This window comes from Nelusetta ayraudi, unplaced genomic scaffold, assembly GCF_046127955.1.
Source record: "Nelusetta ayraudi isolate G7.1 ecotype Tasmania unplaced genomic scaffold, CSIRO-AGI_Nayr_v1 ptg000011l, whole genome shotgun sequence".
Lineage (NCBI taxonomy): Eukaryota > Metazoa > Chordata > Actinopteri > Tetraodontiformes > Monacanthidae > Nelusetta > Nelusetta ayraudi.
Genome location: NW_027466061.1, coordinates 9229854 through 9254431, shown reverse-complemented (window position 1 = coordinate 9254431; position 24578 = coordinate 9229854). Strand labels below are relative to the sequence as shown.

The window sequence follows — 24578 nt, the reverse complement described above, 5'->3', positions numbered from 1 at the left end:
ACATGGATATAAATCAGAGGAATGTAAAGTAAAGTAAAGTGTAACACTATGTTGTTTGTGAGAATGAATAAACAACTGACGTGTCTATGTATTCACTTTTCTGACATGGCGCTTGTGCTCATTTTGGGCATCAAATGATTTTTTTTTTAAATGAAAGAACATGACAATTTCTAACTTCTTGTCAGTCACTGTACTGTTTAGTTACAGTGACTCACTGAATGTGTTCAGCATCTAATTCTATGCCTTCCACCTCACAGTCTGTGTCAGTGTTGGATTACAAGGACAAACACAACATCTAGAAAGAGCAGGAAACAGTTACGCAGAGCCGGACATGAGACGAGCCGGTGAGTCCTCCTGCTGTCATGCCCTGAGCTGAGTCACTCAGCTGTTTGCAGGGGTCTTACTAGGTGCAGGGGGTGGGCAGGTGCCCCCTCCGCTGTCCAACAAAATGGCACTGTAAGGCTCCCATCTATAAATATCTGTGACAGCCTTGGACAGCTGCAGCGAGAAACCCACCAACCCGAGGAGACTCTCAGCACCAATCTGAGCAGCAGCAGCAGCCCCCCTGTAAAGGCTGACAGTCCTGCTTTGGGAGTGCCGAGTGCGCACGGTGCCCACAAACAGCCACCAGGACAGGGAGACCGGACAAAATGGCTGCCTTGGCGATTGATCCCGTGGAGCAGCCTCGGATGTACCAGCAGACTCTTCTTCAGGATGGACTGTGTGACCTGCTGGAGAACGAAAAGTTTGTGGACTGCGTCCTCAAAATCAAGGACAAGGAGTTCCCTTGCCACCGCCTGGTCTTGGCGGCCAGCAGTCCTTTCTTCAAGGCCATGTTCCTGTCCGAGCTGGAGGAGAGCAAGAAACGGGAGATTGTCCTCAAAGACGTGGAGCCCAGTGTCATGGGCATGATCCTGCGCTACTTGTATACGTCTGACATAAACCTCACGGAGCAAAACGTCCAGGACATCTTCATGGTGGCCAACATGTACCAGATCCCTTCCATCTTCTCCGTCTGCGTGTCCTACCTGCAGGAGAAGATGGTGTTGGGGAACTGCCTGGCCATCTTCAGGCTGGGGTTGCTGTTGGACTGTCCCAGGTTAGCGCTCGCTGCCAGGGAGTTCATCTGTGAACGCTACGCGGTTGTGGTCAGGGACCAGGACTTCCTACAGCTTGGCGCCAGTGAGCTGGGCGTCCTCATCACATCAGACGCCCTGAACGTTGAATACGAGGAGCAGGTGTTTGAGTCCCTGATGGACTGGGTCAAGCACGACGAGACCAACCGCCTCAAGCATGTGCCGGAGCTGCTGCAATGCATCCGCTTCAGGCTCATACCTTTGGATTACTTCAAGGAGAAGGTGGAGCACCACCAGTACATCCGCTTCAACCAGGAGATCAAAAAGGAACTGGAACTAGTCAAAGATGCCCACAAGGGACGACTCCCAAAGCCAAGAAAGCTGCAAGGTGACGAGGCCAAAGGTGCGGAAGGAATTGAGGATGAAGAGGAAGATGAGGGCTACCTGCCTGGCATCCTCAACAACAACCCTCGCTTCGGAATGTTTGAGATGGACCTGATACTGATGATTAGCGACACGGGGACTGTGGCCTATGACCCAATAGGCAACGAATGCTTTGTGGTGTCAGAGTCTACAGATATCCCCAAGAACCACTGCAGCTTGGTAACTGATCAGAATCAGGTGTTTGTTGTCGGAGGGATGCTTTACAACGAGGAGAATAAAGAGGAACCATTCAGCTCCTACTTCCTACAGGTAGGCAGTCACAGATGTCATTAAAAACCACTTCAGCGTCATTTCAGAACCTATCATTTGTTATAATGTGTCCTTTGACCCATTTTTTTCTCCAGTTTGACCCAGTAAGTTCAGAATGGCTCGGAATGCCCTCACAACCCAACCCTCGCTGCCTGTTTGGCCTGACAGAAGCCGAAAACTCCATCTTTGTTGTTGGAGGGAAGGAACTGAAAGATGGCGAGCACGCCCTGGACTCGGTCATGATCTACGACAGACAGTAAGTGTCCCATGTAGGATACAACTTTACGGACATGTGAACAATAAAACCCACAGGGGTCATTCTCTCCATTCGTTTAAAGGGCTCAGTGTGAAATGTGTGGTGGCATCTAATGGTGAGAAATGTTATTGAAAAAGATAATGTTACATACTGCACCTTTAAATGTCACTTTTATCTGAAAGTTCTGAAATTCATGTTTCTGGCCTCTCAATTTCCTTCCCACCAACTTGAGCAATAATTTCATGAGATCTTCTTTTGCCTGCAGGTCATTCAAATGGGGAGAGTCGGACCCTCTGCCTTATGCAGTCTACGGTCATGGAACTGTGTCTCATAAAGGTCTGATGTACGTCATTGGAGGAAAGTCCGAAAGCAAGTACGTGGCAAATTGTTGGACAATTTTAGAAATGAATCATTTGGGTAAATGGATTTGATGGCCTCATTGTTTCCAGATTCAGATGCAGATTTCCTCTATTGTAATTTCTGTAAGTTACACGGGTGAAACAAAATGCTGTTTCACGCCAGCCAATATCACAGTGCTTAAAGAACGCAAAATAAAGATAGGATGTATTTAAAGAGGCTAATAAATTCTTCAAAACAATAATCCCCACAAGAGAAAAAACACATTCATAATCACTACAAGCAAAACAGATCAGAATAGTGTAAAGTAATCTATTATACTTTTGCTGTTTGTGCTACTGGTCCAATAATTGTCAGAATGGGGAGCTTACAAAATACAAATAAAAAAGGGGAGCAGTTCAGACATCATGCCTCAAGGGATCTTGACACCAAGCACTACACTGGACTACACTACCCATAATGCATCAACACTAACAATATCCTGACATCGAAATAAATAGAATCGTTCTGTCTTAACATTTCAACTTCTAACAAAATCAACTTGCGTTCTATTGCAGGAAGTGCCTGAGACGAGTGTGCGTCTATGACCCAACCAGGTTTGAGTGGAAGGACCTGGCCCCGCTGAAGACAGCCCGCTCCCTGTTTGGGGTCACTGTCCACAAGGACCAGATCTTTGTGGTGACAGGGGTGACGGACTCAGGCCTGAGCAGCTCGGTGGAGGTCTACGACATCGCCACCAACAAGTGAGTGAGCGGTGCTTGTTATTCTTATATGACCCACTTAATCCGGTCATTATGAGCTGAAGCATGTGTCCACAGTAGTGAGACGACTCCCGGAGCGTAAACAGCACATCATCAGGTCATAAAACTGCACTTATTGCCTCTGTGTGGGTATCATCGAGTCTTATAGCAGCTGTGTGTGTGTGTGTGTGTGTGTGTGTGTGTCCTGTTGTTCCCCAGGTGGTCTGAGTTCACCGAGTTCCCCCAGGAGCGCAGCTCTCTCAGCCTGATCTCCACGGGGGGTTTCCTGTATGCTCTGGGGGGCTTTGCCATGATGCCCAGTGAAACCAGCGAGGAGCCCGTCCCGACAGAGATGACTGACATCTGGAGGTGAGGGCTGCCCGTTTTTTTGTCTCTTTGGTGTGTAGGTTTTATCAATCAATCAATCAATGACTTGCAACTCAAGGTGCTTAACAGCAATTAAAATCAAATATTAGTGAAGATAAAATAAAATACAATCCACCCGTGTCCTCCCAAGACACATACAGTTTACCACCCCCCACACCCCCACACACACGCACGCACACACATGCACACACACGCACACACGTATACACACACGCACACACAAACATCCCAGAAAACAGTTAAAAATAAATAAATAAAAAATATCAGTCAATCAGTACAATAAAATTTAAAATGGCAAGGCACTGAGGGACCGTAGTAGGAAACAGCCACCCAGGGGGATCATCCACACTGAGAGGGTCCCCATGTGCAACTTTCACTAGCACATAAACCTCTTTATTCCCAAGGCCACACTCAACAACTGGGATAGACTGGAAATGGATGGATAGATGGATAAAAAAAAGTAAAATAACACAAGAATGGGTTGAAAGTTGTCGTCAGTCTGTTGATAAAACCAGCACCTTCTCAAAGTTAAGGAGTGAAAGGTTGTCGGATCAAATCTGGCTCCATCCCAGTTTCTGTGCTTGTGTCCTTGGGCAAGACACTTTACCCACATTGTCTTGTATGAATGTGAGTGAATGTTGGGTGGTGGTCAGAGGGAACGACTGGCACAGATTGGCAGCAATGCTTTCATCAGTCTTCGGTGGTGTAGTGTGGTATGATGTGAATGAGTAATGGGTTCAATGTAAAGTACTTTGAGTGCTTAGAAAAGCGCTATATAAATCCAATCCATTATTATTATTACAAAATTAAAATCATTTCAGTTCACAAATACATGACATTAAAGAGATAAAGTTTAGTTTAAATTTACAAAAACACATTATTCCACGTTGACCCTACTTTGCTACTTCCACTCCTTTGTTTCCGACGCAGGTACGACGAATCCGACAAGTCCTGGACTGGGATTTTGCGAGAGATCAGATACGTGGAGGGAGCCACCATCCTGCCGGCGCGGCTCAACACTCTGCGTCTCACCAAGTTATAGCTTAACTGTCACCATGTCAAAAGGCTTGCTCACGTAAAATTGAAGCAGATTAATGGGCCAACTGTGGCCAAATAGTGCGGCCTGTGTCTGGCCAGATCAAACGTTGTCCAAGTGCAGTGTTCTACCGTGTCTTCTACAACAGGGGGAGACAGACACAAGTGTGCGTGAGGGCAGAAGAGAAGACTGACTGACCAGAGAGAAATCTGTTGATCTGTAAATCTGTTTGTTTTAATACTCTGTGTACGTTCTTTGATACCTGTGCAATTCACTGAAAGCAAAAATTAAAAGGGTTTTGTCGTTCCAACTCTTCCTCCTCAGTCTCATTTTCCACCGTGCACGGTGCAAATGTTTTTATTCATTGCCAGCTGACATCCTGTTTGGTAACATCTTAACAGCGGGCCTCATCACGTTGTGCAGTACATTGTATACACACAAACTTCAAGTGGCAAGAGAGAAAAGAGACATTTTATTGACATTAAGCAAACAGCATGATGAGTGAGTGATGCACGTTTAAAAATGTAAACATTTGATTTCCAGTAGTAATAACCTGAGCACTACGGTTCCGGACACAGGCTAGTTTCTATCGCAGTATTTACAGTTTCACACCATATACAAAGACTGTGGTGTGTGTGTGTGTGTGTGTGTGTGTGTGTGTGTGTGTGTGTGTGTGTGTGTGTGTGTGCGCTTGTGTGTGTGTGTGTGTCTAGCGAAGTCCCTGAAGTGTAAATTTCAGTTCAGTTGCTGGTTAACACGTACGGCTGCAATAATAAGGGCGACTTCAGGGAACAAAGTTTCAACAGCACTACAACAACACCATCCACAGAAACACACAAAGGACTGCAGACAAGCACCGCCACGTCCCAAACTGGTCTGTTTGTCTTCTTTTGCTTTTTTTGTTTATTCACATGTCACATGAAATAAGAAAATATTTGAAGAGACTCTCAGTCCCTGTAAAAATCTACCATAAATATTCAGACGAATGAATATAACATTCATTTCACTGTGTGAATCAGCTGTTGAATAAATGCAGCAAAACATTTGAAGCTGCTAGTCACATGTCAGCAGATTGGGAACTCCAGTGGTTTGTCTTTCACCAAGGAATCTAGTGGGAAAGTGGATTAATTTGGTGGAAAAATCCTCTGGATCGCCACAAGAGAGTATATTTAACCCTTTGTTTACGTCCAATGACCAGTTCAGAGAGCTGGGACCACAGTATAAAAGATTACTATCAGTAATTTGGGGCTGCTTCTCTGCAAAGGGGACAGGACAACTAAACCGTATTAAAGAAAGGATGAATGGGGCCATGTCTGGATCTTCCAGCATGACGATGATCTCAAACACACTGCAACAGCCCCAAAACATCACAGCCCTTGTAACCAGGGTTACATTACAAAGTATTGAGGTGAACTTTTGTGCACCATTATACAAATACATTCTTTGAAAATCATACAATGTGGTTTCCAGGATTATTTTTTTTTTAACATTCTGTCTCTCACAGTTGAAGTGTACCTATGATGAACATTCCAGACGTCATCATTTAGGTGGAACAACTTGCAGAATGGATGGCTTCCAAATAATTTTGCCCCACTGTAAGAGATGGAGAACTGGTGTTCTCTGACATTTTGCACTTCAAGATATTTCAGTTTTGGTCTGAAGAAATTTGATTAACGAAAAATGTTTCCCTGGCTTGACGTAAACGCAGCATTCAATTGCAACGTCCAGCCGAACGCTATCAGCGCCCGCTGAGCGTGCACACAGGAGGCGACCCCTGAAGTCAGCGGCCCAGCCAGTCGCTGGCTCATCACGGCTCCATCACTCAGAGACAAACAACTGCACAATCGTATCTGCAAACACGCCACATATTTTCTTAGTGTTATGCAACAGCGAGGTGATGTCAACTCAATGGCAATCTGAGTTCAATGACGTTAACTGTCCCTTCAATCTGTGGGAATTAACTATTGTTGTCTTTGAAAAAAAAAAAAGAGAAAGAGAGAGAGTTAAGACGAAACCTTCAATCTTGACTTTTGTGCACAAATAATGGAATGCATCTGGTCCATTAGAGGCAGAAATAGCTTACGCACACGCACGCACACACAGGCACGCACGCACACACGCACACCACAACAGCCGAGCAACTTTGCTCTCAGGCCAAACTAAAAGCCTCTAAAACTCCAAGATAAATTTCTCTGGCGGGGGCTTAAAGTGGCTCTTCTGGAATGTTATCCAGCAGTAATTCAGCCGAGTGTATGCTTCGTATAAAACTGTCACAGACGGGGCAGGAATGTCCAGAATGTGGGCAATGTTTTCGGCCGGTTCTCAGTGAACACCTGACGGTTACGGTTAACGTCGTTAGCGCAGCGCTGCAGGAAAGGTGGTGCCATTAGGTTGAGTGGCCCAAGTCGCCCGAGTCGCCTTGTGCAACACACCGGTTAATAAACAGCAGCCTCCATCAGGTAGCACACAGCTTGCCTTTATTCATCCCCTGGCCTACATAAGAGGGAAAACAGTGGCAGAGAGCTTCGATACTGTAAAGCTCACACACACACACACACACACACACACACACACACACACACACACACACACACACACACACACAGCCAACCTGCCGGAGACTCACTCCTCTCCCTGCAGTTGTACAGCACAGCCGGATGTCGCACGCCACTACCCCAGCTTGACTCATGTCCCTCTGAGCTCAACAAACTCCAGTGGGGACTAATTTGTTTGCCTTTTAATTGAAACACTGGCCTCTTGGTAAATAACCCCCCCGATCAGATCCTTGAGACCCAACTCAGTGCAAGTTAGAATAGCCCTCTGTGGTTTAGAGCGTTTCAATCCACCTTCAAACTGTGAATAACGCCGATTTTACATCACATGGGAATGATATGAATTTAAAAGTCACTTCAGACCCCCAGTAACCCGTTTACACTGCGGCGGAACACCATGCATGTGTGCGGTGCGGAATGAGAGGAAGAGGAACGGCGCTCCACTGCGTGCGGGCTCCTCAGATGACTGACAGGCGCTCCTGGCACTCAGACGCCCGCAGCGTTGCCGGGCTGCACTTGGCCAACATGGTGATCTGGGTGCTGCAGTTGTTGCCGTTGCTGCCGATGGACGGCTGCTGGTACTTTGTGTCGGTGCTCAGGAACCTCTGCAGCATCCACCTGCGCCACTTGCGTTTGATTTCCGCCTGCACCTGAAGGATGGGACAGGAAAGGTTGGCAAACAGGATGAGTGTGTGTGTGTGTGTGTGTGTGTGTGTGACACACAGGCAGCGAATGAAGGATTAAATAGCATAAAAGGACGGCAAACACAGCAAAGTGTCATCTTTTGTTTACTCACCTCTCCGTTCAAGAAGCAGTAGAGCACTGCCACCACAAAACCCTGAAAGAGCAGCAGAAGCAGAGCAAAGTTAATGTCCAACCAGGACTCGGGTTAAAAATAGCAGGACGCGGAAAACTTGAACTGTCTGAGTAATGACGGATAAAATCTGACCAAATTCAGACTCAAACGGGAGATCCATCAGTCAGATCCCAGGGAAACTTTCCCAAGAGGCAGCAGTCTGTGAATACTTTACATCGTTTCCGTCGTAGTGTCTCCGTCTCACATTCATTTCTTTATTCAGTAAATCAACAATTACATTTCTCAGGCTCGTAGTATATTAAAAAGACTTGCAACAAAACTGTTTATTTCCTGATTAACCAGATGGTATTTTAAACGACTGAGCAAATGCTATGAATCGTGGTTAACACACAACCCGCATGTTTTTCTTCTATCTGTTGCACAAGATGAATGATCTGCAGGCATCAGGATGAAGAATTAAAGGACTCACCTGAAAGGATCCCGGAATCAGATCAAAGACCAACCTCAGGCGAGGGTGGATTTGGTCGGGGACGAAGGCAAAAATGATGTAATTAATGCCAAAAAGTGGAATCAGCAGCAGAGTGGATTTAGCCAGCCTCCTAAGAAATAGAAATACAGACACAGGGAGTTTAAAGGTCAAGGCAATAACCACATTCATCTGTTGGGCCAGAGGCTAAATTTATGCGCTGACATCCACATCATTTATCGACTGGACTTTATCTCTCGCCGCGTCGGAGAGCCTGACATTCAGTACTAAAAACCTACGAGTACTGATTGGATTCCCTCCTGCCGATGTCGGGGCAATTCATCTTCTGCCGTAAAATCCGAATTATGCAGATGAAGAGGATGAAGTTCACCTGCCGTGAGAGCAGACGCCTGCCATAAGCGACATAAGTGCATTAAGCAAAGCTGTGTGTGAGGACGCAGCTGCCAGAGCGGCACCTTGACTCACCAGTATGGTGACTAAAATAGGGGCTTTGATGATCCACCATCGCGTGTCATCGATTGACTCCCAGCATCTGTCAGGGGAGATTAGAGAGTCATTCTTAGAAATCGAAATAAAAAGCGGCTGCATGAATGAAAAATGAACTGGGCCAGTGCACTGTACCTGCAGATATGTCAAAAATATCAGCATTCTTGAGGTTCTATCAACAGTGTAAAAGCCCCAGACAGGTGCAGAAAATAAATCGTCGCTAATTAAACACAAAAGTATAATCTGCAGAAGCTGTTAACCTAAATATTAAAAGTAAAAATGGTTGGCCATTCTAAAAAAGACACAGATACTTTGTCTTAGGATTAATGTAATTGAGATAATAATCGATTTTAAATGGTTAACAAGCTTAAAAAGTTAACAAAAATCTGCAGGGCAGAAAACAGGGTTTGCTGGCTTTAAAGCTTAAACTTAACATTGCAGTGGAACTCAGTCTAAACTAATTCTGTTCAAATGTGCTAAATACCAATTACTTTTTATATTTTCAAGTATGTATAAAAAAAAGTGTGGCATAGTGGTGTTTGCATTCGAGCTAATGAACTTATCTGCTTGCGTGCTAACGGAACGTCGAGCTTAAGCGACATTATTTAATCCCTTATTGAAGCTCTGGCCTGCTTCTGTTTTCTTTATTTGTTTACTTTTTTGTATGACGCAATGTTGAAGATGACCCAGTTTCAGGAAAACTTCATTCATGACAGAAGTGCAGTTTGGTAATCAAGGTTACAGCATTGAATCGTGTACTCTGTTTTAATTGGAGTATGCGACTCTCCATGAAGGTGTTTTTTTCACACATGAACTCCAACTAATGATAACAAGAACAACTGAAGCTCCTAAATGCAAACACAGACACATTGCAAAACTCACCCCACGTCATTGAAATAGACTTTTGCAATGGCCCAGATTGTGATGAAGATGCTCGGAGCACCTGCAAACATAAACAGGAATCGTTTGACAGTGACAGTGACGGTGATCTATCTATTTTCCAGATAAGAAGCTGTTGTGCCCTGCACGCCGACTCCACGCCAATATACACCCCAGCAGGCCTCGAGCTTGTGTGCGGTGTTAATCCTTTCGGATTACTTTATTGCTGATGTGATATTGCATTTTGGCTACGCTTATCATATTTCACCGGGTTCATATACTCTGTGCTAATATTGGCACATCCTGGGTGTCCGCAACCAAGAGAACTGGCGTGTTTCCATTTTCCTGCGGTCGGACACAATTTAGGTCTTTTTATGGAGTGACTTTACTGGCGCGATGGATAAGGAAAACAAATCAATCTAAAATTTCAGGGAATGAATGCCAACTGTATGTTCCCGACATTAAAAGCGCTGGGAATTTGGCACCGCAGCAGATTTGTGTTCTTCTAGTTTTGGGGAGAAAATCCCAAAGCACAACTGGCAGATGCCTGCTGGACTCGAGTCGTCGTGAGGTGCATCCATATGCGAAAAGGGGAAACTGCCTTTTCCCCGTGCATGTATAAAAGCCCACGTCTACACGTTTTACACTGCTGAGCTAAAGACAAAACAAAAATTGTGGTTGCCTGGTGACTGAGACTTAATCGACATTGGATGACTGATGGAGTGGCACCACACGCACGCAAGCGCAAACAATCAGTATTCATGGACATATGGCACGTACCCCAGCCAATCAGGATGTACCACCAGAAGTACTTCCTCTCAGAGAAGAAGGAAACAGCCAACAGGGTGTGAAGGTAGAAGCCCTCCACCAGCAGCCAGAAGAAACTTGCCATGATGCCGTACTGGAAGAAAACCATCATGGCCTTGCAGCCCACCTGGAGAGGGGTGAAGGGGGAGGGGATTAAAAACAGAAAACTGTGTGTTGGAGCAAACGGTAACATTGTGCAGCTCCGATAAAATGTTTTACTGCCATTTGATGGGGCTGATTTTACAGGATATGATTCCGCTCTTTGAAACATCCATCAATGTCTTGAATAATCATTAAAAAACACCAGAGAGACGGTTGTTGTCCTGACGACGAGAGGGTGACGCATCCTAGACAAAATTCTGCCCCAGTCAGATCTTTGTCAAAAAGATAAAAAGCGGTGAACAGAACATGAGTGGAAACACGTTACGCTCGGTTTTGAAGGGCACTCCTGTTTACTTCCGGTGCGTTTAGAATCACAGCAGAGAAAAAGAAGAAGTAGTTCTGAATCAACAAGCCCTTAAATGTTCCCTGAGAACGAGCTGCAGGCTCTTGTGATATAGAGCTTAACACCAGCATCTCCTGCTTATGAATCTTCCGAATTCTTATAACCACCTGAAAATAATTACCTGAGTTGGAATCCGATCAATCATGCAGGGTCCAATGTGCATTGTTCCAATAGGAAAATGTCAAAAGGAAGCCATTTACAAGCAGAGTAAATCAAATGTTTTACAGCCTGCTGATCTAATCCTCCCTGCCGATAAAACAGAGTATTCGGAAAGGATGGAGAGCAAGGACGCTGACGTCAGTGACCCCATCGATAGCGTTCCAAAGAAGGAACAGCCTCCAGTTTATTGTGGCATCTATAATCATCTTGTCGTAGCAAAAGTGCCAAACGGGGCACGAGAACCACTCTGGGTGTGATTTATTGATGACATTCCGACAAACGGGAAGTGGGACGACATCCTGCTGCAGAGATGAGTGAGAAAATGCAGCGACACACACGGCCACTTGACAGCTTTTGTGTGAAGTAAACAGGGGCGCAAAAGCAGTGTAGAGTTTCCCAAAAAACCAAAAAGCGACGCTCTACTCACAGACGGCAGGCAGTCGTCCGTCTGGCCGGCCTCGTACAGGACCGCGTCCTTGATGAAAACGGCCATGGCTTTCAGGATGAACGCCACAAACAGGTTGATGTGGATGTAGTTCCTGGTGCAGTGCAGCTTCCTGTGAGAGGAGCGGAGGGTCGACAGGTCAGGTGCGCCCGGGACGCTGTTAGTTAGAGCAACAAGTCCTTTAACGGATTCCCTCTGATCAAACACTCGACCAGAGGAGCTGTTTACCGAGAGCCCAGGCAAAGAATGCAACCCGAGTAAATATCAAGAGGAATATTCCGCAGAAAGCATTTCTCGGTTAATTTGCCGGGGTAAACAGTGACAGGGAGAACTTGTGTTTTGGGCGAAGGAGATAAACACGCTCCGATGCAGCTTTGGGTCATGGAAGAAGCCCTGCGCCCTGCTCTGCTCCGCAAGCATCATCAGGCTGCACATCCTGCACAAGACAAGATAGGTATCTGTGCTACATGATGTTGGAGGGCGGATGCCGCTGCGTCTTCTTTTTCCGTGTGCACTGGTTTTTCTGTGCAGATGGACAGATAAATTTGTATTTAACAAATTCTTTTTTTTTGTTCTTCTTCCTCTTCTTTTTTTTTTTTTATTTTTAAAACTTTCTTTGCTCCACATACACGACTTTGCCCTTTTGCCGAGCTGGCTACGTTTGCAGGTCCAAAGATCCATTGATGAGCAGTTTTCAAATCTTTACCTTTTTTATTCCACCCTTCAGTTGTTTGGCTCACTGGAGCGAGTGTAACAAGTAAAGGGCAGAGACACAGATTATTGTTGAAACTTTTTAAAGTAATTTTCATATAATATGGGAACTTCGGTTTTTATGTTGGTAGTTTCAAAGTTTTTTTTATAATTTATTTTTACATCGTGGAATGTTTCTACTCTAATCATGTCTTGGTAATAAGTTTCATTTAAAGTCGGTAGTCTGATTCTTTTTTATTTAGTCATATTTTAGACATAGTTTAAAGTCAATAATTTATGAAATTTGCATCATGCACTGACTAATCTCGCTTTTAATCACTTGTACATTAATTTCTTTCACTGACCCTGTTGTAATAATATTTGCAGTGGCCTTTCTTGATTAGTTAAACATGTTTTATTTTTCCCCCAGTGAAATGCATATTTAAGGTCAAAATGTGTCCCTGCTGCAGGGGGAAAACAAGTAAATCTGTGATTTTTGCCGGCAACCGGCCTCTTGAGTGTCGGTGTTCTCAAACAAACGCCGTCTTGGTGAAACTCCTGAACCACCTAAACTCCCGGGTAGCTCCACTCTGCTGCGCTGCTTCCACCAGCTGCCTGAAGCTGCCGTCTCGGTAAACACTCCACGCTTTTTACTTCCTGTGTCTCTGCTAAGGACTCGCAACCGCCGGCATTCCGCGAGCCCGAGAAGTAAACACCACGTGTCTTGTTGTTTAGCCCGCAGACACACAAACAGTCCGGACACAAACATGGCCAACTGAACAGGCTGGGCTGTTTATCAGAAGCCACACACACACACACACACACACACACACACACACACACACACACACACAGCAGCAGCAGCAGCAGGTTAAACGAGGCATGGGCTACGGGCCATATGCAGCCCGTTCATACATTTTTTTTTATTGTTTTAAGAGTCATTTCAATAAAGAGCTAAATACTGTCGGGCTTCAAACACACATATATTGTTGTAATGCTCTGTTCATTTTCAATTGGCATTAAAGCACATGTTTTCTACATATCCTGTGATATATTTTCTCTCCTATGAGGTGGGTCACTTAAACACTCTATCCATCTGCTCCTGCTTCGACCCCTCTGTCAAATTTTTGAAACCATTGTGGCCCACCCGTCAAAAAGTTTGCCCAGCCCTGGGTTAAACAGATGACTGGCTGCCGTGTCTGCCTTCGCCTCTCAGGCCTTCGCCTCTTGGGCCAATGTGCTGCGAACAGCAGCCGGTAGCTAATCTGACTCCATTGCGTTTTATCGTTTTTGTTTGAGAAAATGTCGCAACGGCAGATAATAAATTTTGCCCGACTGGACCAGGCACGCTCGCATCAGCGTGTGGAAAAAACACCGTTAAAACCTCTATAAAAAGGCAGGAAGTGCGTCAGGAAGTGCGGCAGGCCGACGGGACTTTATCGCTCTAAGTGACGGAAAACAAGGTGTCTGACGGTCTTAATGTGGGGACATTAAGGCTGCTCTCACGGCAGACACTGTTTAGGAACAGTGTCTGTCGTGACGCGCAGGTGTCAAACTCTGGCCCGCGGGCCAAATTTGGCCCACAGTGTAACTATATTTGGCCCGTCAGGCAATGCAAAATCACTACTGGAGCTGCTCTGCTGGTATTCTGGTGCGTCTGTCAGGACAGGATGTTCATTGAAGGATCTTATTATTAGTTAATTGGTTTAACTGTATTATTAGCCCATGGAAAAAGGTTATTGTTGAAATTTAAATCAGAAGGCTGCAAACACAAAAAGAGGTGTACAATTTTATTTCCGTTTTATTTACTTTTAGTTTTTTTTTTTTTTTTTTGAAATTCGATTTTGCATGTGTGAAATATTAAAAAGTTGATTGTAAAGTATTAAGCGTTGCTTGATCCATAATCAGCTTGAAGCAAAACTTGTTTAGGTCCAGATAAAATGTTCTTTCTGGGGGAAGATCTTTTCAAGCAATGTTGACTTTGTCCAAGTTTGAAATTTTTTGCCCACTGTCTGGATGAGTTTGACACCCCTATTTTTGGACATAAGTGTAACAATGTAACAATCGCACCGTGAGCATGAAGACGTAATCTCCTCTTTTTCAAACTCCCCCACAGTCGTTGTTTTGCGCTGAGAGTGCGCCGCAGCGAGCAGCTGCAACAAACGGCCTTGATATGTGCTGCCGTGGCAACAGGCAGAGAAAGATCGCTCGTCAATGCCGACAATACAATCTCATAAATTTATGCACCGCCGTCTTCGCCCACCGCTCTCTAGTCACCAGTCGGCCGTTTCGTCTCACTGTGTTGTTTTTCTGCCGCAAAGTCAGTGTGTAATAAGTGGAATAAACTCACAAACTTTCACACATCGACACAGTGCCCCCGACTGGCCAGTTATAGAAACAAGTAACTTTGGTTGCCTGCCCCAACGACCTCACGTGAGAACGTCTCACTTTATGGCAACACATCATGCTCTGCCTCTCATTAGCTCCTCATTTCTGAGAGTCAGTCAGTCAGTCAGTCAGTCAGTCAGTTGTGTTATTTTATTGCCAGTTACTGAAGCACTTCGGCTTGGACGACTGCAGCTTCTTAGCAAAAGGCAGAACGGTTGATAAGACTGAAGGGACAAAACAATTAAAACATGGATTGGTGTGCGTGAGTGGTCTGTTACATTTCATGAGCTGCTGTAACGCCTGAGTTGTTGTTGTTGTAACTGTCGTACAACAACACATCATACACAATAAAACAAGCACATGGAGACGTTCACTTGTTTTGCATTCTGCAGGACGTTGCTTACCGAAAGAGACAGAGAATGATGATGGCGATGGTGAGCGAGATGAGCGACATGCTGTAACCGATGGTGTAGCACACTTTGATGGCGCCGTAGAATTCTTCCTGGGTGGGGGAGGCACACACTGTTACATGCTGTGAAAACAGTTTAGCAGAATTTGCTGCAGCAGCAGCAGTGGCAACAGTAGCCGCAGCACACGGCCCCTGGAGGGGTTTCATAATTGTGGGAGCTGACCACGTTATCATCACCGGCGTAGTCCAGATTGTATCCACAGTCCATTACGTAAGACTCCATGCTGACATTGGTCCAGCCGTCCTCGGTGCAGGTCTTGGACAGGTTGCCTGCTGAGCAGAGGGACACAGGAAACACTGACAGTTAGTGCACGAAGCACCGGGAAAGCCATGTAGTCTGCTCAGTGGCATCCAGGGAGACTCCTCTGGCGTACACGCGCGCACACAGACACACACACACACACACACACACACACACACACACACACACACACACACACACAAACACACACACACACACACACACACACATACTTAATTGTGTCACACTGAGATGTATGCGTCTCTCTGGAATTCACTCCAATAGTAAAAAGGAAATCAGTCGTCCCGCCGGCTCAGAGATGCTGGGACCGTTCCCACGTGGACTCCCCTCATCTGCTTTTTAATTACTCTCAGGGCTGAACACACACACACACACACACACACACACACACACACACACACACACACACAGACACACAAACACACACACCAGGAGGCCATCAGTCCAGCAAAGAGATATTTATACACCGGCTGGGCCCCTGGGGGCAGAAGTGAAAGGTCCAAATGCATTGGACTCGTCATAAAAAAAGTAAAGGCAGTGTTTTTTCACGAGAGAGACCAGGGAGTGTTCCAAACTGCTAATCACAAACACAGAAAACTGCGCTAAACTAAAGGTTTTCTACCGTGTATCTGTGGGGATACGTGTGGTCCTCGCCTCAGAAAAGTCCTCAGGAGCTTGCGAGGCGATTGGACAACACTTCTATCTGTTAGTTTCAAGAATTTCCACTTGATAAGTGCAGCCTCTTTTTAACAGTGCAAAGTGTCCTACAGATGCAAGAAGTGACACTTGAGGTTAAGACAGGACGCGTCGCTGTATCTTATCGTCCCGTCCTCTTATCACTCGTTTTGAGCGCCACCATCTACAAAAACTATGGAATATTTCATCATTAAGCAGAAATTTCTGAGTAATTTATTGCTTCATGGACTTCTCGTCATTTAAATCTTGCCCTTGCATTTAAATCTGATCCGGTGAGCAGCAGTTCAAGAGAGCGGGTTCGCCATCTTCGTGACTCTGTTGAGAAATATCTTTTTGCGGCAGCAGCAGCGCGTGTCACACGACCGTCGAATCCTTGCCGTGAAACCCCCCCCCCCAAAAAAAAATTCCTGGCGTTTCCCAACCGTATCGCTGCCTGGGCGACTATCATATCGGAGAGGGGTTGGGAAATGACCAACAGTCTGAAGTCTCAGGAGGGCATGTGGCATTAAAATGTGGCCCGCTCACAAATACCTGAGTGGCGCACTGCGGAGAAGATGGGAGGCTTAGCCTCCTCAAACAGCACGATGAGACACAAAGGCCAAGATAAGCTGCTGCTGTTTCAGCCCATCCCATCGCTGGATGTGGATTGTTTGAGGGATTGCAAAAAGAATGCTTTCATCATCCCCCAAAACACGACGGCCAGGGTTTTCAGAGCCTGCTATTTATTTTGCCCTTGTTTTAATTGCAGTCTTTCTTTTTTTTTTTTTTTTTTTTAAAGTGTTTTCCAGGAATTATTCACTTCGAATTCCTTGTAATTCTTCCTCGTCGTTCAGAGGAAGACTCACGTAGGCGTGCGACAATAGCTGATGAATCCTTGCGGCTTTGTCAGCGAGAGGCAGCGGCGGCGAGGCCTCTGTCACGGCTGCCAGCCTGCAGAGAGTTTGACTCGCAGGCGTGTTATTGAAAGAGATGAATGTGCGGCTGTTTGTCTTGGGCTTACTAGGTAAAGAGTTCATGAGAATGGCAAAGTCTGTCTCAACTAAATTTATGACTTGGGCCCGAATCTCTGCGGCGCCATGTTTCGCAATGCCTGTTTGTTTTCTTTTTGGCTGCGAGGCTGAAAAAGTGAACGGCTCCGGACGTGTCGAGGAGTCGCTACTGTTGCAATCCACTAAAAATGAAGGAGAAATGCAGAAAACAGATTTTTTTGGCTGATAAAAGTGGCAAAACGTGATGGAATGTGAGGCTTGGATGGCATTTTAAAAAGTTGGTACCTTACCTTCGTAACTTCATAACTTCAAAAGCACTTCAAAGCTGCTTTTTTTTTTTTTTTAAAGAATCTTCACATCAAAGACTTCTATGTCACTCTCTCTCTTCAATCTAGTATTTCCTTTTCACTACAACCAGTCAGGGTAGATGGTCACCCTCTGAAGTCTGGATCTGCTATGATGTTTAGAACATGTATGCTAAAAAAACACAAAGAAATTACCCCTTCAATAGCCCCTTTCTGATGTCACCAATGGCAATGATAACATCTGAGACCACACCCACAGCCCCGCCCCCTGGGACCACCTTGTTTTTGTCCTCTTCCAAACATGTGGAAGGTCCAATATAGTGACAGCGTGAAAGCTCCAACGTGTGTGTGTGTGTGTGTGTGTGTGTGTGTGTGTGTGTGTGTGTGTTTTGCCTTGCCGTGCTGTGAGAAAAGCAAATGGTTGTACATCCTTTGCAGGGAATTAATTTAACCTCATATTTTAAATGCCTGATTTTCTGTTTTACAAATTTTTCACATCTGTTTATTCATTCAAATAAAAAACAGCTCTTGTATCCATTAAGTTTCATCAGTCCCACACGACCCTAAAATAATTTCCAGTAAGATTGGATGAAGACGTCACACTCACAACAACACTGTTTTTCTCCCTGCGGTGCTCTGAGTTTTGTCATCAAAGGTTTTCATCCCGCTGAGACAGTAAATGTAATTCCACACCGTTCATCAGCCAAATGAGGTCTTCCTCAAATGACCTGCGAGAGGAGCAGGCTCAGCCAGCAAGGACCTGCTCCGATTCAAAGATTTACTGCATAATTGATGATGTGCACATTGCCGCTGCTTTCAATCGCTGGCAGCATACTCATGTTGGTGAAATATACCTCTTTTGCCTTTAACCCCATAAATCTGAGCAGTCTAACCCTGTCCCCCCACCCCCGGCTCCCACTCTCAGGGGTCTCTCTTTTCTCAGGTCACACAATCTCCCATCTAGGTCACACACCAGATTCCCAGAAAACCCCACTGCTTTTGCACGCAGCCTGGTCCCGCTGCTGATAAATCACTGGTTCGAGCTCCTCGAACGTGCTACGAGTGTGTTGAGAAAAACAGAGTTTCAGTTCCTGGCAGAAGTATTTTCATACCAAAAACAGACACATAGAATTAATGGCAAATGCTAGTCAAAGTTGAAAGTTTTTGTCTCTGGTTTGTCCTATGTGACGTCACAGTGCAGTGCAGGATGCGCTGCAAACACGATTAGCTTTTTGATTGATGCAACCACCAATCAGATGCACAGATGGCTTAAAGTTCAGCAACACCTTTTTTTTTTTAAAGTGTTGACAGGTGCATCTCATCAAAGCAGCTGCCTGAGGTGAAAAAAAAGCTAATTACGACAGGACGTGGCTGCCTCCGACGAGGGCCGACCCTCACGGCTCCTCCCAGTTGAAGTGAAATTGAGGATCTGCTGGCGTTAATGCAAACAAACAACTCTGCCATCTCGCTGTTTTAATCAACGCACAAGCGTGGACGTGCGGGAAACTGTCGGGGGAATTCCTGTACAAACACGGTGGCGCGTAGTATGGCCAATGAAGCCTCACGAGAGCAGCTTCCTGTCCTCGCCGCAATCAGTATCACATCCCCGTCAGGCTCGTCGCAGATAAAAAGGACGATGAGCAAACACAGCCGCGTCTTCAGAGGGTGGGGGGCTAGTGTGGGGGCCGCCGAGATGAGAAGATGTTTGTCTTCCTGTGACTCAGTCGCTCTGTGTGTTCCCAGACTGGGTTTAAAAACAGCAGGTGACTGTGGGGCTGCCTGACGTCAGCTCAGACAGAGGTGAAGAGTTGCTTCCTGTCCTGAGCGTTGCTGGAAACTTGGGATTCTGGACGAGAAATATTTACGCCAAGTTTCGTTCAGAGGCAGGTTTTTTTAATCACCGTTGCGGCCTTTTATAAACGGAGGAGCTTCTGTCCCCTTTGGAGCCGTCCCACAACAGACAGCTGCCTGTGGCTCAACCTGAGCTCATGAGATTGGGGGAGAATCAAACAAAACAACCCCCGTTCAGCAGGGAAGAAAACCAGGGAACAAGAATGAAACAGACAGAGGGGAGAGTTTGAATGCAGCTGCAGGCTTCCGACTGGTTTTTATCAGATGACACGACATGACGACAGCCCTGGCTTCCCTCCACCGGCTCTCTGCTTGATTGAGGATTGACTTTGGGCTTGAGAGGATCGTCCTCGAAACCCACAGAAGTCGGCATCGCGAAATGACTACCAGTAGGAGCCCGCAGTCGCTGTGGGGGGGGTGAATGGGTAGGTGGGGGGCAACATTGACCTTCCCGAAAAGGAGGAACCTTCGTCTTTGGCAAGATCTGACCAAGAACATTGTGCAGATTTATTACCTCTTAAAACCCACTTTACAGACTTCTTTTATGTCTGCTTTTTGTCATTTCATTAAACTGAGTGTGCACCGTCTTCTGTTGAACAGATTTGCCAACTTGGTTTCAAAGGTTCTAATCTTCCCGGATCTACATCTACCTCCAACCACACGACAACTGCGGTTAAAATGGAGCGTCAGGAATCATTTGAAGGACAATCGGGAAAAAATAAAACTTCAGTTCACTCGCAATTGCAATTTCCTCTGTTTACTCCTCAAGACTGTGTTTATGGGGGCTGCGCTCACCTTTTCCTGGCCTGGAGGCACAAGTGGATATCCTGGCCAAAAACACGGTGTTAATAGAATTATTCCAAGTTCAAATCAACGAGTGAATTTTCTACACGCTGCCAGACACCACACGTCTCTCTCACTAATGTTCCAAAATGATGATAGTGGGGGGTTTGAAGGTGCTCTTACAGCGTTGCCTCCTCATTCATTACCGCTGACCCTTCATCTCTTTCCTCGACCGGAATGACAGACAGAAAAAACCTGTTTGGCACACTTACGGGTCCGAGCGTCCCCGGAGAAGAAGAGCAGAAATTTGGGGCAGGGGATGGTGACCACCTGGCCGACGTCAGCGTTGGGCCAGCAGGCGATCTTGTCCCACATCGCGCGGCATCCTGGGCGCAAACACCGAGCAAACATGCAGACAGGTTAGGGAAGTCTGTCGTCAGGCACTCGGTTCACACAAACACTTAAAAAGTTGAGATATTTTTTGGCAGCCGTGCGCTGGTTCTACCTCTGCTCCAGCTCAGGCTGCAGCCTGAGGAGGAACACCTGGATGATTTGATTGATTTGCTTGCGTTTGATTGCGCCTCGCTGCAGCAGGTAGCAGCAGCGGGACTGCTGATTCTAAAAGGCGTGGCGCTCTACAGGAAGCTGCGTGGGCAAAATGTCTTCTTAAAGTGCGAAGGAAATTGCGAGGAATTCAAGGAGGCTTGTTGTCTGTGACCTTTACACCTGCTGCTAAGTCGCTGCAGCTTCTTGCTACAACCGATGCTTTGTTGGACCTTCCATGCATTTGGAAAGGGACAAAAAAGCGAGCAAGGCACTCCGAGAGGTGAGGAGGGACGTTGTCGCCTGTCTGGAAGGAGTGCTATTGTGCCATCTGTGACATCACAAAGGGACGGTTTCCTTTTCATTTCATTTTCGAAAAGCAGAACAGTCAAAAGGAAGTAAACAATGGACTTGTCTCAATTCAGGGGATCACCAAAGTGAACTTCACTCAGTATGGGACCTTTAATGTTTTCACAACATTAAAAGTCCGGTAATTACATTTTTACAGCAGCAAAATGTTTGAGGTGAAAGTTAAACATTTCCATGGAAGCCACAAAATCAGCTGCTGATGAGGCGAACTGTGGCTTGCTGCTATCTTGACTAGTAAAATCATGTCCCTGCCTTCAATACACACTGCTATTTGAATATAAAGCCATGTAACCAGCTTGGGAATCAGGTCGCAGCACCAAGAAAGCACGGCCGCTCACTCTAGACTGCGAGGTGTCACCTCTGCAGGTGACATGTTCACCACCACACACCAGGATCCACCCTCATTTACAGGCAATTAAAACAAATTGTCGAACTAATGAGTGTGTGACAGCAGCTGGAACTTATGAAGCGAATGGTTTGACACAGAGGTGTAGCACAGACACAATGGAGCCGGCCGCCACTGATAACAAACTGTGCACCTTTTACGCAAACCTTTGTAACTTCAACCTGTCTTCTGTTTTTTTGTTTTTATTAAATCTTCTCTTCCTTTTGTCTCACATCTGTTGTCACAGGTCACTCTGTGCAAAACACAGACATCGCTTACAGGGCATTGCCATTCCCTGTGACGGACCTGATTGGCTTATAAAAGGTCAGATCGTTCAGGGAAGAGGAATCAATCTTGGATGCTCCACGCTGCCCACTGTGCATATGCAGGTTTGAGATGTGATACACTTCCTCTGCTTTCAGCTTCAACTTGTACTGGTGTGTGCACGTGTAAGTTGCTGTTACCACACGCATGTTGTTTGATATTTTTTTTTTGTCACTGCTGGTTGTGCAGCAAATCTCCCCTCAGGTTTTTCTATTTGCTGGCTTCTTTATACCAAACACAATTCGCCAATTTAAGGATTTCTCAGGAAAAAAATCATCTCTCGCCTGTCAGTCAATGGAAAAAAGTCCATTTACTGTTTTTTGCTTGTTCCACTACTCAGAAGGTGTGTGCTGCAACACACAATTCGGGATGGGGTTTGGGGGGTTAATTCTGCCAGGTCAGCGACAACACAACTTCTACTATTTATGGATATTTAATTTCCGTGGATGAAAAATAAAGACAACGAAAGTTGAAAATGTGTCACATGTGAATGAAACAGAGGGGTGGGGCTACAGTGACTTAGGAGGTTTGCTTTGAGACTGAGGAGGCAAACATCCTATTCGGCGACTGCCAACAGGTGCAACGTGGAGCCTGAGGGATTCCAGTAACTTACATGTTGTCTCAAGAGCTTGTTCTGCCACTTTGTGGTGAGGCAGCTTACACATTTAGTAAATTATCATTATTATTATTATTATTATTATTAATGATAATAATAATAATAATAATAATAATAATAATAATAATAATAATAATAATAATAAGACAAATAATACCAATAATAATAAAAAACACAGTTGGAGGGCCTCACCTGTTGTTTTGTTCTCAATCTGAGCCTCGCACGCCTCCATCTCCATGTCCAGCTTCTTCATCATGTCACACTGGTTCAGGTTCTGCATGGAGGGCACCTGTGCGGACAGAGAGAGATGCCTCAAAATGTTGGTCACACATAATTTTTCCATCAGTGAATGACTTGATCCTGCGCTTGTGTGCGTGTGCACGCTACCCCCTAAACGTGTCTCGGGGCAAATGCACCTATTGCCACATTAATCTCCACCGCCGTGACACACGTCCAGATCAATCTCTAGGCTGCGGCGTCACGCTCGCCAGATTTCAAACTCGGGCACCTGAACACACTGTTTAACAGCAGGGGGGAATGCGGCTGGCCAACACGGCTGAAAGATTTATTGCTGTCACTGTGACTGGATGAGCCTCCACTCTGTGAGAATTAATCAGACTGGTAGTATTGGGCTATTTTTAGCTGCAGGGACACCAGCCAAGGAGTTCCCCCCCGAACACACACACACACACACACACACACACACACACACACTTTAATTTCAGGTTCTGGTTCACCTCCCACCTTGCACCACTCATGCACCTCTGTATTACGACCCTGGCAGATGTTGTCATGTCGTGATGGATCAACTGTGCCTGCGAGCTGCAGCAGGTCAGCACAAAGACGGCTGCTGCACTGCCGATCGCGGCAGCAGCGCCTCACGTCTTTTCTTCCCAGCACTTCGCTGCGATGAGTGGAGGCCAGACACAGGCGCGAGCCAGCGATCTGACCTCGGACTGAATTCCAGCATGAGTAATTGCCATACACGCTTCTCCACGAGAGACAGATGTGGACGGCGGAGAGCGCAGAGGGACAGAGTCAGAGGAGGTCAGCGCTGTGATGATGTGTTATGATTTCTCCTGGGAGCGCACCCTCACCGAGGAACAGATATCGGCTAGAACAAAAAAGAGACACGTGTGTCCCTGCAAAGTAACCACAGCTGGGTGCAGCCTTCTGTTTCAGTACCAAATGTCATTTAATAAGCTGCAGCTTTTGCCTGAAGACACACTGCGGGGTTAAAGCAACAATATCTAGATGTTTTTCCCCTGCCTTGAAATGATATATATAGCTTCAAAATGATTGCAAATCATTGCCTGGTAATGGAGAGAGTGACACCCCTGCACCAGGTCCAGTTACCTGACATACCAGCCTGGACCTTCTCCACCATGTTCAAGAGGTATGCATTGTGCATTAAGGTTGTATAATCCTTTATCGGGGCAGCCAGGTGCGGTGACTGGGTGTCATTCTCCCTTCCAGTTGCTTAATCATAAGAAATTGTAATACTATACTTTAAAGGGATCAAAGTTAAATGTGCTGCTGTGTGTTCAAGGCTGAGTTAACCTTTAACACAGAAAAAACTTCATGAAGATTAAAACTCATCACTTCCCTACAAATTCCTCACACACAATGAACAGTCAGTCAGTCAGTCAGTCAGTCAGTCAATCAGTCCGAGCTTATTGTTCGGAGAAACTGGTGTGTCTTCCATCCTAAACCGGTCTTTATGTGCGCCAGCGTCTCTTTGGTTCAGGTTGGCGGATCCGCGACCAAAAACGGGGGTGCGAGCCCAGAGAACGCGTGCACGCTTGAAAGTGTCAGAAAGTGTGTCTGGTCGTACTCACGGGCTGCAGCAGCGCGCATGAGAGAAGGAGGAAGACTCCAGGCGACATTTCCATCGGACTGGGTTTGAATATATATACCAGTGTTTGGAGCGCAGAGAGTGTCGGAATAAAGATGTCCAGGTTCTGCGCCGCTCCGCTCCGTGCGTCTTTGCGCTTCTGAGCAAGGTGGAGTGCCGCGCTCCTGAAAAGATCCCTGCTACGCCTCCTCCTCCCCTCCCCTACCTCTACTCCTCCGCCTCTCACGCTGCCTTCACCTTGAACAGGCAACAAGTAACAGCGGTGAGACGTGAACCGTTAACGTCAGAGCCACCGCGAGGGAACGGATTTCCTGCGTGAAAAAGGCGTCTCGAAACCTCTCGCATCAAACCGGCTGACATGGCATATTCAT

The 24578-nt window shown here is 46.0% G+C and overlaps 2 protein-coding genes across 6 annotated transcripts; one reads left to right on the top strand and one right to left on the bottom strand.

The window, feature by feature from the left end:
- The first annotated feature begins 514 nt into the window (after positions 1-514).
- On the top strand, positions 515-4853 carry LOC142884746 (kelch-like protein 40a). 2 transcript variants are annotated; one of them, XM_076020609.1, is made up of 7 exons: positions 515-1769; positions 1865-2025; positions 2291-2398; positions 2940-3125; positions 3342-3491; positions 4440-4584; positions 4694-4853. In XM_076020609.1, exons 1-6 carry the CDS (start codon positions 651-653, stop codon positions 4549-4551), a joined length of 1836 nt encoding a protein of 611 aa, XP_075876724.1. In that variant the 5' UTR covers positions 515-650; the 3' UTR covers positions 4552-4584; positions 4694-4853. The 2 variants fall into 2 exon arrangements, with proteins under 2 accessions (XP_075876724.1, XP_075876723.1); XM_076020608.1 differs by having other exon boundaries at positions 516-1769; positions 4440-4853.
- Positions 4854-4998: 145 nt separating this feature from the next.
- On the bottom strand, positions 4999-24446 carry LOC142884748 (vasoactive intestinal polypeptide receptor-like). Of its 4 annotated transcripts, none has more exons than XM_076020618.1 (13): positions 24191-24446; positions 22545-22641; positions 20388-20501; positions 15396-15499; positions 15165-15262; positions 11665-11794; positions 10547-10700; positions 9770-9830; positions 8867-8933; positions 8680-8771; positions 8384-8513; positions 7894-7935; positions 4999-7747 (listed from the first exon to the last, which is right to left on the bottom strand). In XM_076020618.1, the coding sequence occupies exons 1-13, from the start codon at positions 24242-24244 to the stop codon at positions 7556-7558; spliced, it is 1335 nt and encodes a 444-aa protein (XP_075876733.1). In that variant the 5' UTR covers positions 24245-24446; the 3' UTR covers positions 4999-7555. The 4 variants fall into 4 exon arrangements, with proteins under 4 accessions (XP_075876733.1, XP_075876731.1, XP_075876730.1 ...); XM_076020616.1 differs by having other exon boundaries at positions 15396-15502; positions 24191-24445; XM_076020615.1 differs by having other exon boundaries at positions 15393-15499; positions 24191-24445.
- Positions 24447-24578: the final 132 nt, after the last annotated feature.